Source organism: Archocentrus centrarchus, chromosome 10, assembly GCF_007364275.1.
Source record: "Archocentrus centrarchus isolate MPI-CPG fArcCen1 chromosome 10, fArcCen1, whole genome shotgun sequence".
NCBI classification, from domain to species: Eukaryota; Metazoa; Chordata; class Actinopteri; order Cichliformes; family Cichlidae; genus Archocentrus; species Archocentrus centrarchus.
The window spans coordinates 15109501-15130181 of NC_044355.1; the positions used below are offsets into that span (position 1 = coordinate 15109501).

At 41.1% G+C, this 20681-nt stretch overlaps 1 protein-coding gene across 1 annotated transcript; it reads left to right on the forward strand.

Moving 5' to 3' along the window:
* Positions 1-1088: 1088 nt before the first annotated feature.
* Positions 1089-18852, forward strand: clcf1 (cardiotrophin-like cytokine factor 1). Its single transcript, XM_030739532.1, has 4 exons — positions 1089-1390; positions 1527-1635; positions 10246-10400; positions 15581-18852. Exons 2-4 carry the CDS (start codon positions 1617-1619, stop codon positions 16919-16921), a joined length of 1515 nt encoding a protein of 504 aa, XP_030595392.1. The 5' UTR covers positions 1089-1390; positions 1527-1616; the 3' UTR covers positions 16922-18852.
* The last annotated feature ends 1829 nt before the right edge of the window (positions 18853-20681 follow it).

The window sequence follows — 20681 nt, forward strand, 5'->3', positions numbered from 1 at the left end:
ATAAGGACAAAATAGAGGGTGGCCAAATAAATGAACCCTTTCCCCTCTTTAAAACGGGGCCTCTGTAGGCCTACATTAAATCAGGACCCATTTAAGGACCTTATCATTTCAGGTTAGTTTAAAAGTTCAAACACGTAAAAAAACTCTGTTACATCAGCGCATGCATCTGAAAGAAAGCAAGAAGCTTTTGGTAAGGCCCTTGAGGACACCTTCCTCCCTTGTTTAATACAGCCTTGAGCATACACTGTCATTCCGCATAACCAGCCTACTTTATTCAATCACATGAACCGGTGGGCCTGACGGATTTGGAATATCTCAGCGATTACGAAAGAATTTTACTTGGATCCAGGACAAGTAAGAGTATCAACAGCGATGCTTTGGGGCGCGACAAGGCGCTGCGTGCCACGGGCTGATGTTCTGACTGGCGTGCTGAGTGACAGCTGGAGGTGAGAGAAGAAGATCCAGAATAATCTCACTGTCAATAAAAAACTAAGAGCCGAGGAATGGGGGGAGAAGAAAAGAAGCGCAGTGGAAGCAAGCAAACACTTGCCTTCATCCTCCCACAAAGAAAAAGAAAGAAAAACAGGCGCAATACTCTCTTATTGGGACGCAAATTATTTCCTATAATATTTGCGTACCAAGCGAGTCTCATATTACAGGCAGCTCAATTAAATCCAGCTTCGATATTTGTCATATTATTATGAGATTGATGTGCAATATTTTTAGGCCCATTTTAATAGTTTTAACGCATATGTTTACAAGTTTTAAATTAATTTGGGTCTGCGTAAAGACGACATGGGAGGAAAAATCGCTCCTCTTTGTTCATTTTATTTTTACTCTAAATTACACGTGGTAGAGTAAATGCACAGTATAAATGTAAAATAATAATAATTCAAATAAAATACAGGAAGTTAGAGAAAAAAAGAGAAGGAGAGCATGAAATTTATTCCGTATTTCTTGGACGATTTGAAGGTCACGCTGGCCTCCGGTGACCGGATCAAATCGGACTAGCACCTTATTAAAGGGAAGCAGATTTAAGATCAAACGGCGGCGCTCACATCGGGTTCACGAGGATGACGACAGGAGAGAGGGGAAGAAATGAGTTGTGACAAGTCCCGTGGTTCAGCGGCTCTGTCAAGTTGAGCCGTGATGCGTCAACCCGGTGAATCACCACCATTACCGAGGAGGAGGAGGTGGAGGATAACGAAAAAAGAAGAAGAAGACGAAGAAGACGAAGAGACAGGATGGGAAGGAGGGGAGGAAAGAAGGGGAAAGGGTATAAAAAGAGGAGGAGGAGGTACATAAAGGCTCCACCGTCGCTCAGTCTGTCACAGACCACACGCACCAAGTCAGCGGATCGTCAATTTCAGCGCCATCCTAAGACGCAAATGTAAGACCCTGAATATAACAAATAACTCCTGGATTGGCATCACTTGTGTTTCACTTTAAAGTCTTCTTAGCAGATCTAATTGAGCAGATTTTTTTTGTTTTTTTAAAGTTTGCGTCTTTTTTTTTTAATCTCCAAGAGGAGAGAGGAGATCATTATCGGGTTATTTCTGCGCTTAGTGGATGAACTTCTGAGTGCGCACCGACGTGGATAAAAGGATTTGAGGAAAATGAGGAGGTTCTGCGGAGGTAAGACCATGAATCTAAAACCTTTTATGGAGGCATGGGGGGAAAAAACAAACTTTGTCGCCAGACTGATTACAATTATTTAGCAGGAATTTTTTTATGAGCTTTTTATTTATTTATTTATTTAGCCTTGCATCTTTAATGATTATTAAAATTGTGAATAATTTAGAGCGTAATTTCTGCAAATATATTTCCACCCTGCGCATCTTTAGGGTTTAATTGTTTAATTGTTTCTTCCACTTAAAACCAAACATCAAATTATCCCAAACATCCAGTCAAAACAGTTTTTATAAACCTGGAATGAAATCACTTAATTTCTTAAAAAAGTTTTTTTTTTTTTATTCAATTTTCTTGCTGTTATTTTAAACATTTGTAATGAGTTTAAAAGTGGCTGTGATTCATCTCTTTGCATTTGGAAATTAATGATGAAGAGGCACACTTGGGTTTAGTGGCGCATCATCAAACTGCCAAGGATTATCAGGAAAAAAAATGAAAAAAACAGAGAAAAAAACTAGAATGAAAATGTGAATGGAACAAAAAAATAGAAGAACATGTAATTTTAGGGTAATTTTTTGTTAAATATAAATGTGAGAGGGATGAGAGAAACAGTGTGAAGAAAAGAGTGAGAGAAAGGCTGAGAAGTGTCTGCGAGAGAGAAAGATGGATGGGGAGGGATTCTTATTCCCAGTAAAGAAAAAAAAAAATGACAGGGGTTGAGGGGGTCAGAGACAGCTAAAGCCCCTGTCTAGTTAGCTGTCACCGATATGAGAAAGTACATGATTCACGTTAGTCACACACACTCCCCCCTCCCAGAACGACTGGTGCGGCTGCTGCTCCGTGTCTACAATATGAAGGGAAAAGGAGGTGAAAGAAGAAGGAAAGATAAGCAGCTACTGCAGGATGGCCCCGTAATGAAATGATGCTCTGAGCAAAAGATCAACAGCTCTGCCACTTTCTTCCTCCTCTTCCTCTGTCCTCCTCCCCTCTCTCGAGTCTCACATCATGTAGTGTAACTTTAGAAGGACAATAAATAGAAAGCTGAGTACAGAACAAACTGATACTCAGAGCAAATAAATGCACAGAAGGCTCAGCTGTTAAAGGACATGCTGTCTTTGTCTCACGCACACTTTGGCTTTATCTCCCCAGGTTGACATAGATGCACAGATAGATGTTTTTCCTTGTCATTATCTGACTTGAAATGGACCCAACCTCTGTGTACACACACAGAGACAAAAACAGACAAAGCCTGTTATTGCCCAGAGGCTTGAATTAGTGTCAGTGTGTTTCAGATAAAAGCTTTAGTGTGTGCTGGGCCAGTTAGCTCCAACACGCTGGCTAAAACGGAGGAAACAAAGACAGAGTGAAAAGACAGAGAGGTAGGGATAGAGAGGGAGCGAGCAGAAGAGGTGGAAAAGAGGCTAAAGTGAACCTTTCACATCTTTTGATTCGCTGCAGCGCCATCCCCAATTCTTCATGGTATATATGAATGTCAAGAGGATGTGTGGAGGGGAGAGGTTGTGTGTGTATGTGTGTGTAAAGAGAAAGGGGGGGAGAGACAGATAAAAGTAAATAGAGAAGGAGAGAGGGAGAGAGAAGAACTGGCGGTAGAGGGGTTAATGCAGTGCAGATTGACAGAAGTTAGCAGGACCCAGAGGGAAAGAGAGAGGAGAGAGAAGGGGGGGGGACTGATATAAAATGAGTCGGTCACGCTTTGAACAGTTACACATGCTGTTTACATTTTTCCCAAATTAACATGGCCCCTCGCTTCACAAAACTCTCCCTCACCGGCTCCCTCGTGCTCCCCTCCACCGACCCCTTTTCCTCTTCCTCCTCTTCTTTCCCTCCCTCTATCCTTCAAGACTCCAAAATATCTTCCTCACTTCCAGATCAAGATTTCTTTTTATTTGCAGTAAAAAATTTTTTTTTAAAAAATCTCGCTTTAAACTGCCATTAAAGTAGCAGAACAGCAAGTTTTTAGTGTATGTGTAGCCAGTATTTTAATGTTGCTGTGGTTCTTTTAGATTTTTATATACCGTGTGTTACTTTAAGTGACTATTTAACAATGCATCGTATATGAGAAACACATAAACACTTCAGCTGGAGTGACGTGCAAGGGAAGCTGTAGAATAAATATAGTAAAGTAAAAAAGTTCTGTATAAAGTGGTGTAAATTGGTGAATTTACACTGGATCCCCATGCACAGAGACCCCCCCCCCCCCCCCCCCCCCCCCAGCAAAAAAAAAAGATACACAAGAGAACATATAAAGACAGCTGTACAATGCCTGAATAAAAAGCTGGCCCATAAGTGATGCAACTTAAACTGAAACAGAAAGTGTGTAGTAAACATATAAAATGAGCCCTTTCTGGAGGTCTCCAGCTAACACATATTCACATTATTGGCAGTTGTGCCTTTTACTCAGTTATTTTCCTAAAAATGAAGGTAAGGACTTTAAATCCCTTGTTTTGCGGCTATTATTTTTACTCTCATATAAGACAATAAAAAGCACTGAATCAGAAGAATTTAAGAAGCTGGAAGTAAAAAATATTTAGTATTTTTCCTTGTTATTCTGAATACTTTTATACTCTTCCAGTATTTCGATAAACTGCTCCTTACTTTCCGCCTCCGCTCTTCGGCTTTCCATCAAGGCCGTAACAGAGCAGGGAGTCACAGTTCAGCAGTGGATTCTTCTCTGATTCTGTTTACAGGGTGTTTTTCTAAGCGAAATCTGTGAGTTCGGGATGGCAAGTGGTGGGGGTTTGTGGTAAATTAAAAACTGAAGGTCTGACAAAAAGGGGACGAAGGGAATGAAAGATGTTGATGGAGGAAACGAGTGGAGCCAATTAGTGAAAGGAAGAGAAGGGAAAGGTAATTAGGGATAGAAAGGAAGTAGACTTTAAAATGGAAGTTTGATGTTTCAGGGAGATTTAAGGAGAGAGTGGCAGAGATGAAGCGACAAAGAAATTGAAACCAAACATGGCGATAAAGCATGGAGCCACTGGAATCCAGTGATTTAAAAAAAAAAAAACAAAAGTGGGGAGGGGGGGGCAAGGATAGATTGCTTGTAAGGGGAAGAGGGAGACAGACAATGAGGCAAGAAGGGCAACCGAGCAGAGGATGTTGAGTTTACGACTTGCGAGAAATGGTTGCAAAGAGAGATTCTGGGCATAAACATGATTTTTATTGGATTTTTTTTAATGTGTGCTTTCTTTTGCCTTTGTTTTGGGGGGTCATTGATGTTTGGCAACCCCAGAGTGCATCCAGTGCCAAGAGGATTAATGTGAAATTCACCATGAACAAACTCCAGAGGAAGGACTCTCATGAGGGAAGGGATGGGAAAAGTTTGCACATGTGTGTGTTTGTGTTTGAGTATGAAAAGGTTTGTTTATATGTATTTGCTCGGTATGATGCCTGTGCATACATGGATCTACACTCCAGTGTGCACTTTTGATACATAAGTGTGCATGTGTGTGTGTGTGTGTTGAGTTAGTGAAGGAATGCACATTTGATTGAGTGCAGACTGCACATAAATCTGGCCTTTAACTGTACACAGAAACACAAAATTGACCCTGACCCCAGAATGTCAACCTTCTGTCCACTTGGCCCGTGCTCCCCTGTCCTTTACTGCAGTATGCCGATGCGTGTCTTCATCCCTGGCGTCCGCTGGTGTGTTTATGTTTTTGGTATATGTTATATGACAGAAGACAAAATTGCCCCCAGGTACAGTGCAGCCAAATAGTTAAAAAACTACAGCTCCTCTGATTTTTGGCTCGGATGCTTCTTCTGTGTCATCAGAGCCACACTGAGGCTCCAGCTATGCCTCTGCCACGTTAGCTGGAAGACAACAAACACACAAGACAATGCAGAGGATCAATTTTTTCATTTAGTGGCTGCAGTATGTGGATTTTAGCAAACACATATTAATAATTTGTGAACACGCTGATGTTGGCAGTGACACCCACGCTCATGATGTCTGATAAAGGTTGTAACACTGAAATGGAGCTTTTGTATAATGTGGTCAGACTGGGATGGACAGGAAACGCTGGGGGCGGCTGCGGCTCAGGAGGTAGAGCGTGTCGTCCTAATCAGAGGGGAAGCGTCCTTGGAAAAGACACCCATCCCCAAACCGATGCATCCATCAGTGTGTGAGCTTGATAAAGTGCTTAAAGTTAATAGAATAAAGTGTGTGAATGGGTGACTGTGGCTTTTAACATAAATGCACATAGAGGGGTCGGTAAGGCTAGAACAGCACTGCACAAATACCAGCCTTTTTACTATTTGTTCCATTTTGTGGTGTTATTTTATTGTTTTTGTAGTGTTATTATTTGTAGTGCTGTCTTAACAAATTGAAACAGTATGACTTTAGTTTACATTTGCTTAATTAATTCTATTAATGTTCATATTAAAATTGATTTAGAAGTCCCTGCCAATGAAAGAAATACATGTAGGCAATTGCTCCCAGATGTTAGCTGACAATGCTTTTGTTGGTTTTTTGGTTTTTTTTTTGGTTTTTTTTGTTTTGGTTTTTTTTTTGAGCTGTCAAAAGTTTCTGATATCTCTGACTCACAATTACAATCATAGTTTTTGCCGAGTTTGCTGCCCAGTCCGAGCATGATGTGAGTCCGGTCATTTTAGCAAATATTGAACAGATTATATCAAGATTTTTTTCTTCAAGTCTCAAAAGACTAAAGCACATTAATAATCAGAACTGACACATAACTTCAATATTCCAATCAAAGATTGTAGCAAAATGGAAAATGTCTGGACATATCAGTCATTTGTGTCCCTTATGTTGCTTGATATTGTCCTCTGTCAGAGTGGAGAAATTCTGCAGTGACTGGATACAACTGATGTGTGATGAGTGAGAGAATTAGCAAAATTCCTAGATTTTAGTTCTGAAAAACATGGCTTGGGCCAAATGTATGAATGTATATGACAACATCCAATCCAATCAGTGTTATGCAGGAAATGATAAACATCATGAATCTAGACCTGATTTACAACATCTTCTACATACTTAGGTTTCATCTCCTGTTTAAAACCTCTTTCAAGTGGTTAGAGCGATGGAGGGCAACCTTTTTTGGCACCGGAGTGAGTTTTTCCTGGACCAGACTGGAGAGATTTACTTGCACATGGTTTTCCCACAATACCAAATTCTGTTTAAGTGCTTGTATAAAACCTCAAATGGTGGCGCATGTTGGGAAAGATGAAATACTAGTCATCTCGAATGGAAGCAGCGCAGCACCCGCAAACACTGGGTCACTGGTTCACCAAAACACCGTGTGGAGGGTAAAATGCCAAATGTTTTTTTACCCATGAACACATTCTTGCGCCCCAACATTCAACTCTGAACTTTGACCTTGTGCTGATGTTTAATTCGGAACTATTTGGAGCGCACAAGCTCTGCCGCTAGAACCTCACGTTCAGCTCTGCTCTGCAGATGGTAGCCAGACTCCAGAGTGCCAGATCTGACTTTACACCAGTGCACAAACTGAAGATAAAAATATGATCTGTTGCAAGTAAAGGAGCCCCCTCCTCCCCCTCGTGTGTGCATATGTATAACTCTAATAAGTACATGTGTGTAGACTCACACACACAAGTGCACAGAGGCAGGTCACGGTCGGCCGTTGTAGGGAACTCCTGTGTTGGTGTAATGCAATCCTCCCATGGAGAATGTTCTGGTTTCAACCCTGCCCTGCGGAGTGTGCTTCCATTGCCAGGTACACAGACACAGTCCCAAGCCTACAGGGCTCGCCTTGAAGTCAAGCTATATGCCGACTATACCAAAGTTACTCAATCTAATATTATAGAACAACAACATGGCTTTCGGTTTGAGTTATCTGAGTTTCCTTGTACAAAAGAGCGGTTGTTTTTAGCCGCAGCAGAGGCTGCTTTAAGACATGTCAGTGCTCAATCAAAACAACAAGAGCCTTTCACGTCTGGCAATCATCTCCAAGCATGTGGCTGCAGACAAAAGGAAACGGTTTGGAACAGTTTGGGCTGATTTTTGCCAAGAAGATTTTTCCTTCTTCATCCCAGGATTCTTTTTTTGGTACCTGTTTATTCCCTTTGAAAGTGACCCTCCCTGCACACTGTGAGTCCTTTTCCTTCAGGGTTGTTTACTCTGAGAGTCAGCAATGTCATGTTGGTTTCGGAGTGTTTTGATGCTAATAGAGGATGTTCAGTGGGAGGAGCCAGCTGCTTGATGAACTCCAAATGTACAGCCATCACTGAAAGATGCTTAAGGCTTCTGACAGGTGATGTGGAGCACGGAGGAGGCTTGGCTGACAGGGGTTGCCCTAGATGACTAACTTCAAGGTGTGTGTGTGTGTGTGTGTGTGTGTGTGTGTGTGTGTGTGTGTGTGTGTGTGTGTGTGTGTGTGTGTGTGTGTGTGTGTGTGTGTGTGTGAGAGAGAGAGAGAGAGAGAGAGAGAAAGTTGCCATGGGCTCAACAACAGTGATTTAGAAAATATTCTGGGAAAATGCCTTGATTTAGTCGTCAGCTTGGGGTCAATGGGTAGTGAAGAATCACCTGCTATGAAAGCAGTTAGGGAGTTGTTTGTTCAGATTTTGTCCTGTCACTCAAAGCATGGCGCACATTTTTAATCCTATTTTAATTTGAAACTGTCTGTCATCTTTCATCAACTGAGGCTATAATATTAACTGTTACCATGTTACCATTGCAATTTTTAACATAATCAATTGGGGGTAAGTTAATTAAACTTACTTGCCAGTGTATTCTGATGATTTGCTTTAGTTACTGGTGTTTGGGTGAGTCATATCTTATCGCTTACTTATATAAAGAGCAAATTCTCTCTGCCTCAGTGCACTTATTTCTGGGACATTTTTGCAGATCACTCAGTTTCAACCCAACCCTGTTTGGGAATTCATAGTGATATGACAAGTATGAGTGGCTGAGTCAGAGAGAGAGAGAAAAGAAAAGGTGTTGACTATTTTAAGTTGAAACTATTTTATTATTATTTTTAATCATGCCCAAGTGCGAGCTAAGGGTAAATGTTCTGCAGGGTGTTGAAGTAATTCACTTAAAATCTCATATTTGTCCTGTGGGGCCCCGTAGTGAAAGATCAAAGGGAGAGAGAAAAGGGAAATTGAGGAGCAGTCGAGCTAATCAGGGTTAATTGTCTGCTGTTATTTCGACCTAAGGCACACAAGAGATAAGATCGCTGAGAGGAGAAAATGAGGATAAAGGTACGGCAAGGAAGAAAGGAACGTTTGAGTAGAGTGTGACTAATCTGGAAGGAGAAAGGGATTGCATTGGTGAAGCAACAGGACACTTGAGGTGTGTCTAAGTCAGAGAAAGACAGAGTGAGTGAAAGCGAGAAAGCCGGCACGCACACACACACACACACACACACACACACACACACACACACACACATTGTGCAATGCATATTTCACACCTGTTGAGCAGCAGCACAGTTTGCCCATAATTACGAGCATGAATCACAGCCGGTGTCAGGAGGATGAGAGGGGGGGAGAGAGAGAGAGCACGGAGAGGATGATGGAGAGCAGAAATGAAAAAAGGAAATGTTTGCTGGGCTCCATCAAGAGGCTGAAGGAGTGCTGATAGAGAGTCAGCGAAGAGAGAAAGTGTGAAAGTGTCCAGAGAGAGCGAGCATGGCACGAAGAGAAGTGAACGTACATAAAGATCCTTAATGTTGAAAATCACCTTTCAACTCCAATTTTCCAATTTTCTCAGTTTGAAACCAGAGACAGGGGTACTGAAAGGTTTCCACTTTTACAACCACACTGCCCCCCCCCCCCCCCCCCCCCCCCCCCCCCCACACACACACACACACACACACAATCATTGCATATACTCTCAGCAATGCGAATTTAATCCACATATATAATTACGGCTACAAACATTCTCACAAACACTCACACAGTAACATGAAACACCTACACAAACACTCTGAAACCTAAACAAGAACTCCACAGCAAACATACAACCCATACAAACACATTAATGTTTGTGATTGTAAAGAAAGCCACATGTCTTTGTTTTCGGGTTATCGGTCAGGAATGAACGCGTGTGTGACAGAGAGTGTGTGCACGTTCAAGCGGCTGTTTTCCTGACAGACTGGTGCATTGAACATAGGAGCCATTTGTCTGACTGTCTGAAGCTATTAAGCCAGGTTTTATTTGAAGCCAGAGTAAACCTCCGACAGCCAGAAACCTCTAAAATTAGATTGGAAGCGGAAAAAGCTTTATTGGCAGTGTCAGATGACTCTGACCTGGCAATATGTAAACAGACAAGGCCATCGTCATAGAGACAAAGAAATAAACTGGAATATTGTAAAATTCCTATAAACAGTGTGATGCGACTGGAGCAAGGTTTGGAAACTGTTGCTGGAGGTGATTTTTTTTTTTTTTTTTTTTGCCTGTTGAGCTCTCAATCATCAAATTCATTAAAAAAGTCCAAGTTAAATAATGACAACATGTCTGAGAAAATAAATAGCTGAAATAAATTTCACCTCTTTGTTTTCATTACAAATACCTCCACAAGCGTGCGTTAATTAACACTTGGACACCCAAGACGTGAATGTCATTAAAGACACATCTCACAGTGTTGTTTTTTTTATTTCTCCACAGTCGATCAACACCAGCTCGTCTTGCTATTGGCCACTGCCATGGCTACCGCTGTGGATGCTCTCCACAACCTGGCCAGTGAGAGGAGTTCAATACAGAGCACCTACGAGCTCACTAAGTACCTGGAGTATCAGCTGAAAGAGATCAAAGACGTATATGTGAGTAGTTTTGTGATACTGGTCAGTCATTTATCAAAATCTCTTCATCAGGGAAACAAAAACAAAATAAAAAAACTCCCATATTTTGTGGAAATATCAATAATAAATATACACACTTTTAAAGCAAAAAATAGCTCAAAACCACAAAAGTACACTATTAAAATGGCTAATCCGTGCCTTTATTATAAGAATGTGTTAAATGATGATGATAATAATGATGAAAATAACCCCTCACAACAATGAAAACAATAGACAGTTAGTGAATATTTAGCAGATTAAAAAAAACAGATACCTTCTTCAGGAGTTGGTTCCTTAGGAGACCAGACAGAGTTAAAAGAAGAATGAATATTGATCTTATACTTGATGGGTGATGTGAAAGTTTTAGCAGTGAAGTTACATGTCATCAAACAAGTACTTTAATATTTTGCAGTTATTTGCTGGTAGTTAAACATTCATATTTGCACTGTGCACATTTCTGCAGTTAACAACTGAAACTACAAACAATTTTGGGCCATGAAAGAAAAAGAAAGATTTTAGATTTTTAGTTGCCTTCTGTGTTGTCTGCACCTTTATTGTACTTGAACCCGATTTGAACAACACCATCTATTTTTCTCTTTCATCCTGGCTGCTCTGAACCTACAGGAAATGCACCCATTGAGCAGCTACCACCAACCATTTGACCTTTGTCAAGCTTAGCATGAGGAAGAATCAGTGTGACCATTTAAGAAAATACACTATATGCACAAAAATACAGGCCCACATACACATTACACCTCCAGGAACTGCTTGGCCATGGAAACCCATGCCATGAAGCTCCTGGTGCAGTTTTTGTGCTGATGTTAATCCCAGAGGAGGTTAAGAGCACTGCAGTTGAGTCAGCAGAGCAGAGCATTGGCGACTTTTACGTGCTGTCTGCCTCAGCACTTGGTGAACCTGCTCTGTAACTTTACATGGCTGAGTTGCTTCCACTTTGCAATAAAACCACTTACAGTTGATCGTGGAATACCTTCATGAGCTTACTTGTTGCAGTGGTGGCACACCAGTGCCAGTGTCACACACAAGTTCAGCGCACAAACCAGTCCTTCTTAAATTTTTTTAAAGGCTAGCCGATTGATTTATACACCTGTGGCAATGGGACTAAAAACAGCTTAATTTAGAGATTAAGAGGTGTGACCCAATACTTTTGTCCACAGAGTGTATATGACAACAAAACATCAGGAAAGTCTGATGGACATTGTATGGATAGCCAACAATAACATTTCTCCACTTTCCCATGAACAGAATTTCTTTTATTAATATTTTTTTTTATGGACCATGAACCTGTAAACAAGTAGGGCTGTGCAATAAATTCAACTGACTGCCATTTAGCTGACGTAACCTTTTTGCAATATATTGTATTACATTGTCAGGTTTTTTTTCTCAGTAATTCTAACCACTTTTCTGAAGTAGATTTATTTTATCAGTTTCTGCCTTGGGCAGTTTTGCTGTAGTTGAACTGCTCCCTGTGTGAATTAAATTTTTGGTTTGTAAACCACTTCAAAGTAGCTTTCCCAACACTGCCAGGCCAAAGATAATTAAAAAAAAATAACTGTAAAATTTAATGACAACTGGGAACATTTGTTTTTTTTTTTTTTTTTGAGTATTTAGTTTTAAAATGGCTAGAGTTGGGGTGTATCTAAGCTCCATGGGGAGCTGATTCCAACAGAGGGCAGCAGGATGGCTAAAAGCCATTTCACCATGTTTGGTTTGAGCTCTGGGCACCACCAGCTGACTGGTCCCTGTAGATCTGAGAGACTGCAGGCTTGTGCTCAGTCAACATATTTGTGATATTTTTTGGGCCAAGGTTTATGAACAACAAGTTGAGACTTGAATTCTATATTTAACTGAGAGACAGTGTAAGGATGCAAGAAATTGGAGTAATGTATTAATCTGTTGGTGGATCTGAAGAAGTTGCACTGTCCAACATCATTGTGGAGGTGAGCAATGCAGCAGTCCACCATACAAGAAATCCAAGCACAAATGAGCTTTAATACATCTTGCTAGGAAAATAAGTTTTTCATATTAGCTTTTAATGCCAGATTGCTACAGCTTTGATGCAGCCTCTAAAAATTTAGATCCTTATCAGTTATTACACCAACGCTTTTGCGGTTTTTCAGTGCCCCCGAGGTAAGCGCTGAGCGCCACCCTTTTCTTTTTTATTGCCAATACGAATTAGTTCAGTCTTTATGTTGCTGAAGGATGTTTTATTGCGTCCAGTTGTTTACCTTCTCATGGTACAGACATAGCAAATTTTCAGTCATTTGAGAGAGATGCATGGATCTGGCTGTCTTCTGCATAGCTAGTCTTGGCTGTTCAAGCAAAGAATTCAGCCTACATGTTGAATCTGAGGGGCCCAAACACCACTCCATGGGGGACTCTATACATCATGGTAGCCCTTCAAAGTCATAATTACTGATTCCAACTCTATAACTTCCTTTTTAAATATGAGCTGGACAAAATAAAGAACACACCTCAAAGCCAAGCCCACTTTTTCTGTCTATCTAGATGTAATTCCTGATCAACAATATTAAATCCTGAACTAAGATCTAAGGACAACCAAGGCTGTTTGACTCCCTGAATCATTATTGAGACAAACGTCATCTGAAATCTTTATGAGAGCAGTTTTTTTTTTTGTTTTTTTTTTGTGCAACGATATGGGCAGACATCTGAATGAAAGCTGTAAAGGATGTTTTTCAGCAGCGGCCTCACAGTTGCATTTTTTTTTTCAGTAGGACACAAAATTCCAGATGAATGATAGGCTAGTCTATAACTGAAGGCAGCTGTGGCACAGGACGTACTCATAGGAATGTCGGTGGTTCGATCCCCAGCTCCTCCAGTCTGCATGTCAAAGTATCCTTGGGCAAAATACTGAACCTGGAGTTGTCTCTGATACATTTATAAAAGTGCTTTAGGCATGGGGAAAAAAAGGTGAATGTATGGGTGAATGAAGCTCATAGTGCTTTGAGTGCTCAGTTGGAGTATAAAAGTGCCTACTTACAGATTTAAATGATGGTTTTATATGTTCTTTACATGAAATACTTTAAGCAAGGTGTTAATATGACATAACTCAGTTATTCATCTTAAATGATGGGACAGTCATGCTGATAAGTCTATTCACTTACATTCGTGATTACCTGCTTTTCTTTCTAGCTTTAAATGAAGTGCATGTTAATGCTTCTCCAAACATAATGACCACTCAATGTGCATGGCTGTATTAGTAACTACTTTTAAATTCTACAGTGCTTTTTAAAATATTATAGCTTGGTATTTGTTGGTAAAATATGTCTCTCTACTATATCTTTGTCCATGTTTGTGGTTGGACGTGCTACAAACTCTGTCTCTTGTATGTGAACAAGCTTATAGAAAATATCAAGTTGATACACATCATTATGTATGTTGAACTTGAACATGAAGAATTTGTCTCCACTATTTAGCTGGAGACTTCACAGTTCTGAAGAAACTCAAGCAACAAAACAAAACAAAACAAACAAACTTAACGCTTAACAAATTCATTCAGGTCTTTTTTTTTTTTAATGTGTGTTACTTGCTGAGATCTGGGACTTTGTCAAGACAAGAAACAGAAACTGCAATTTCAGATCAGACAGGTTTTTAGTCAAACCCTCTGGTTAACCAGATTATTTTGAAACTAAATTGGAATGAAAAAAAGAAGCCAAACTGAAAAATAATTGTCAAACATCACAGTTAAGCAGCTGACTTTCCCATTCAGCCTTCATACAGTCTATTTGTATGAGCTGTACATTGTTTTCCTGTGGATGTCTGTATAGGTTCTCAGTAATCCAGATCATGGTAGTCTTAAGAGCTTGAAAAAGGTGACTGGACTCTATTTGAGTGCTTTAGGAGCCCTCATTTTTTAAGTAAAAGAGAGGGCTCCTACCACAGTGCTACTAAGATTTCAATACACAGGAAAACTGGACTTCTTTAAATTTCACCTTTCATCCAAGAGGCTTCTTCAGTTCTAAAACTAAAAGGTGGAAAGTCCCAGGTAATTAAGCCCTAGTGGGGGTGGTCCCCTTCAGAGGTGGTCATTGACCCACTATTGATCATGTGTGTCATCATGTGACTAAAGGTGTGAAAAAAGGTGTGGGCCATTACCACCAGGAGTTTCAGGTGAAACCACAGTGAGACTTTGCCCTACCCTATCATGTGACCTATTGAGATCACCTAAAGTAAAGTGTGACTGGGGGTTGAGGCACTTGGGAAGTGCTCTCAAGACTGCATTGTAGCTGGTATTGTAAGCCACCACCTCTGTTCCTCTACAATGGTCATTCACATGGACATAGATGGCTTCTTTAACTCCTCTTTCAAACCCTCTGTCCTCCCGGTCCAAATTGCGAACATTAATATCCTCAAAAGTGTCCTTTCTCCTTTTGGTGCAGATGTACAGTTGAGTCTTGTCCTGTTGAAGTGGCTCTTCTATGTTGTACCATGCATTTATTGAGCGACTGTTTGGTTTCTCCAGTGTAGAGGTCTGAGCACTCCACAACATACACTGTGTTGCTTAGCTTGTGTTTAGCAGTTTTATCCTTGGGATAGACCAGTTTTTGTTTTAGGGTGTGGTTGACCCTGGTTTATCCCAAGGACAAAACACCCAAACACAAGCTAAGCAGCTAACCCCAACTCACACCTCGCTTCAGGTCACATGATAGGGTGGGACAAGGTCTCACAGTGGTTTTGCCCAAAACTCCTGGTTTGACCCATGCTTTTTTCATACTCATGTGATGACACACATGATCAATAGTGGGTCAATGACCACCTCCAAAGGGGACAACCCCCACTAGGGTTTAAATACCTGGGACTCTCCACCTTTTGGTTTTAGAACTGAAGAACATTTTCAAAAAACTTAAAGAAGTCCAGTTTTCCTGAGTATTGAAATCTTAGTAGTGCCATGATAGGAGCCCTCTCTTTTAATCTAAAACGAGGGCTCCTAAAGCACTCAAATAGTGGTTTAGATAATATGACCTTGCTTTTGATTTTCAGCCTGACAAGTTTTGCTTCATAGCAATTAAGCTATTTAAATTGTTATAATAAATGATTTTCAAACTATGAAAACAAACCTAAGTTGAAATGAACTATAACAAATCTTTATATCATCTCATTTTCTCTTCTCAAATGTCCTCCAGCTGACCTATCTTGGCCCTCCATTCAATGAGAAAGATTTTTCCCCTCCACGGCCCAACAGTACAGCTCTGACCCTACCGAGTGCTGCCACTCGAGTGGACCAGTGGCACCGCCTGGAGAACAAAGCCCGGCTGGCCCAGAACCAAAAGGCCTACTCTATTCTTCTGGGAGCCGTCAGAGAGCTTGCCCGCTCAACCCTCTGCCCTTCACTCAAGACCTCCCTGCTGCACTTCTGCACAGGTCTGGATGGACTGCTGGGTTCAATATCTGCACTGATGACTGCCCTCGGTGACACAAATCCTACACAAACTCCAAACATGAGAAGTAATACTGGCGAGCTGCAGTATTTACAGAGGGGAACAGGAGGTGACCGACCAGCTCCGCTCATGAGCCAGAACCTGTACAGATCCAGAGTCGGATCTAGATCGCTGTCTGGTCAGCGTGACAACCAAAGAAGTGGGGCAAAGTTAGTCAGAGGAGTTAGGGAAGATGGTGTCACTAAGGACCTGACAGAAAAAAGGAGAGGAAAAGAGGGAAGGAGAGCAGAGGCAACTGGACGAAGGAATAGTGGATTGAAGGAGAGGGTAAGGGGAGAAAGAGGGAGAAGAGAGAAGAGAGAAGAGCCAGAGAGAGGAAAATTGGGAGCCAGTGCAAAAAAAGCAGCAGGGAAGGAGGAAGAGGAGAGACAGGAGAGAAAGGGGGAGTTGGAGAGATGGGTGGGGAGGAGAAGGTTGTTGAATATCATGGAGGATGGAGAGGAGCAGGAGATGCAGCCCAGACCCTGGGTTGAAGTGTCATATCTTAGCACAGAAGGCTCTGACTCCCTTCAGCAACAAACAGCAAACCAGCAAGAAACCAGCAACCGCCAATACAGCTACAACCTGAATGCACATCACTTAGACACACTCAGAGCAGAGGATGGATTTATTGTAGAGGGAAACAGAGGCTCAGTGGTGGTGGAGGAGAAGCAAGCAGACACAGGTGAATATCTGAAGCAGCGTCGGTCACCTCGCTCACTCCTCTCCCCAACCCTCCAACCTCCTCTGTCCACACTCTCCCTCCTGTACCAGTTTGGAGCAGGTGAGGAGCACACCCTCCTCCCCCAACCAGTCCCTCTGTCTTTACAAAGGGGCACTTCCCTTCTCTCGCCTCCTTTCAGTCCACTCTTCACCTCCTCCTCCACCTCTTCCTCCTCTTCCTCCTCTTCACTCCTGTCAGTGCGGCCGACGATGAATGACTTCACCAGGAAGGTGGAGGGTTTCTGGATACTGCGAGAGCTGCAGAGCTGGCTGTGGCGATCGGCGAAGGACTTTAACTGCCTCAAGAAGAAACTCCGAGGCTGAGACACTGACAACACTATCACACTCACGAACACACGCAGACACACAAAAGTGCAGTATATCGGAAATCTATTATTTGCACAAAATCTGAGTGGAATCAAACTGACAGATTTAACAGACAAAAGCACATAAACACATGCATTCATACCATACTGGAATAAGTGAATGAAGGACTATTTGGCAGGCCACCAGAAGTGCTAATGGAATATAAGACACAAAGCCAACACATTGCCAGCACTGTCACCCGCCTAATGCACATAGCAGCTCATTGAACAAGACACACTGAGGCTGGGCTGAGTTACCGGACTTCACGGCTCATAGATCAACAGAAATACCACTGTAGGTGGTTAGACACACATACAAACGAGGGCAGACTGAGTGACAGGCGGCGAGACAGACAGTGCCTCCATTGAGTGAAAACTGATTCAGTCACCCCAGATGTGTGAATCAGCAAACATTCATTTTCTCTAAAGGACGAAGGGGAAAAATTCTGAATGGGCAAAAGACAAAAGAGGAGGAAAAATGGCCGGAGGGATGATGGGGGTGCAGAGGAGGAGAGAAAGAGGCAGAAAAGGAAAGGAAGCTGAGAGGAGGCGTGAGTCAGGGGATGACTCTGGAAATAACCAGCAGAGCGGTAGTGCTGAGTAATCACAAGTCAACTGGTCAGTTACAGTAACCCTACAACAGTGCTACACATACTGTCCAGACACACATACACACACTTATTGTGGGGTTTCCTGCCTTAACATGTCATCTACTTGTATGCCTTCAATTCAGCGCTTCTAGTTTTGTACAACCTGTTAAATAATTCACTCCACAGTAAGAAATATTTAATAAAATCAGAAAAACTAAAGAAATACTTCATCGCTACACTGCAGTGGAAAACATACTAATGTGCTTGCTGAGGGAGAGGTTGATGAGAATGTCAAAACCACTGTCATATTTGTACAATGAATATGAATCTAGAGCCAGGATTTGGTCAGCTTTATTAAGCATAAGGAAAATCATGAGAAAATCTACAAGCCAGCAGCTCTAAAGCTCATATTTGAACGTATTATTTTTTCTTTTTTTTTTTCTTTTTTTTTTTTGAACCAGGCAAAACACAACTTTTAAAACACCATGCTGCAAACCAGCAGAACCTGCAAGAGGTCACTGCTGTTTGGTAAAGATCAGTCCTGCTCAAAATCTTGAGTATAAAGTTGCATAACTTCAGCATCCATCTGATACCACAAATTGTAATTTGTATATGTATTTTTAGCAAATGAGATTTAATATGTTATGTGTGTGAGGTACTGGATAATTTTTTTTGTAGCCATTAGTGCCATGGGAACATTTTCTCCCTGTTCTCAACTTTCATGTGTGCTTCAAATGCCTTGTGCCATAGCTACAGCCACTGATTGTGCTTTCTCAAATGCAACCCCCCCACCCTCCAAAAAAACCAACCAAACAAAAAAACAACATGAAAGTGGACCTATTATGCTCATATTTATTTATTTATTTATTTTTAAATAATTGACTACTCTGCATAGGTTTTGTGTCACCCCTTATTTCTTTAGATTTCGCTTACAAGGATTGAGACCTTCTTGTGATTTTTAAAGTGGTCTTATAAGTTTTTTCCTTTGGACACTGGAAGAACGAAGTGGAGGAACGAAGTGACAAGGCTAAAAATTATCAACAGTAGATGAACAGTATCTGAAAGTCATGTCCTTAAGAAAAAAATCCAGCAAAAACCTGACACAGGACCGAAGAGATTCATCTGGATCTTCACTTGATGCATCTGCTGTTCATTGAAGCCACATCAGAAATGGTGTCAGTGGAAGGGTGGCTGTCAAAAATCAGGGAGAAGAAGCTGAGGTATGCCAAATTACACAAGAACTGGGCTGAAAAACAGTGGCAACAGGTCTTATAGAGTGATGTATCCAAATTTGACATTTTTGAGGTCAGGAGAGAGGTACAACTGTAAAACACAGTGGATGCTCTGTCAAGGTTTGGGGCTGCATTTCAGCCAGTGGTGTTGGAGATCTTGACAAAATTGATGGAATTATGAATGCAGAAAAGTACCATTGGATTTAGATCCTCCATGCAGCACTATTTGGAAAGGGTATGATTGGCAAGAGTTTTATATTTCAGTATGACAATGATCCTAAACACACTGCCAGTGCAGTAAAAGCACATTTGAATAGAAAAACAAACAATGGAACATTATCAGTCATGGACTGGCCTCCCCAGACCTCAAACCTCAATATTATTGAAGCAGTGTGGGATCATCAGAGAATGAAATAAAACCAGCCAACATCCAAAGACAAGCTTTGAATGTCCTTCAAGAAGCCTTGAAAAATATTCCTGAAGACTACTGAAAGAAATTAGAAGAAAGCTGCCTAAGAGAGTTCAGACTCTTTAAGAATAAAGGTGGTCACACCAAATATTGAATAGAATTATACAAAATCTGCCTTAAATACTGTATTTCCATCAGCGTTGACACATTTCAATAAATCACTGCACCTATTTCCCATTTCCCTTGCAAAATATGAAGAAATGAGAGGTGGCTCAAGACTGTTACACTGTACTGTATACTGCTACAGTGATGGCAGACAATTTTTTTCCTACTCTTTGCTCTGTGTCATATCATTGAAATACAGAGAATCCAAATAAAATATGGAGTTTTAAATGAGCATAATAGGTCCACTTTCCTGCTATCTCATTTACAGATAAAGGATTTATTACAGCAATGGAGATACCAATATGTTTCTGCTTCAAATTTCTGATGACTGATTGTTGTAACAACAACATGAAGCAAGTTGGAAAATTGCTATTTAATCTTATTTTCAGTGCCAAAATGTTGAACTTTTCCTTTAAGTAACTTCACATTCCTAAACACTAAAAAAAAAAAAAAGACATCCTGGGAGGTTAACAGATGGCTTCATTTTTTTCCAGAATAAATGTTATGTGTTTGCAATGTGCCTTAGATGATATGGTTAAAGGTTATGGATCATATCTATACTATTTATTGAACAAGATGTTTATTTATTTTTCTCCAGTGTGAAAATACTGTGTTGTAACTTGAGAGAGAATAAATACGAGCTTTTGTACAGAGCGCGGTGTTATTGGTCATTTGGGAGCCCATTGGGAGAAGAGAATAAAGAAATGCATATGGGATTTTTGTTTGCAATGGTTTCAGTTTTATAGGGATGGTTTCGGGTGATTGGCACAAGGGGAGAGGAGTTTGGGGTCAGGGCGTTCCCTGAAAAACAAAGGCCGGTTCACATTCGTCGCAAAAAAAAGAGTGAGAGAGGCGATGTATGAGAGGTTTTATTTGTCTGTCCGGGTGAAAATTTATGATCTTTTTCCTTTTTTCCTTTCATCTCTCTCTTCCCACCTCCTTCTTTGCTTTTCGTTCTCATTACACTATCTCACGAAGCTCCTCTTCCCACCAGAACACCCCCTGACCTGTGACAGTGAGTGATTTACATGAGGACAGGTACAAACACACTACCCATAATCCAGCCATGGTCTCTTGTTGTGTCTGTGTTTGCTCCATCTGTGTCACTACTTTTGATACTCTATTCTTTTTTCTTTTTTTTTTTTTTGCATGTCCATTGTCCGCTGCCCCCAGTCTTTCAGTCTTTTATTGCTTCTTCACCTGTTATCTTTTTTTTTCGTTCTTGTTTGGCTTTATTGCGCTCAACTCCACGTTTTTCCCATGTATTCTGCAGTGCCTCAGGCCAGATATTAAAGGATCAATGAGAATCTCCCTTCCATCACC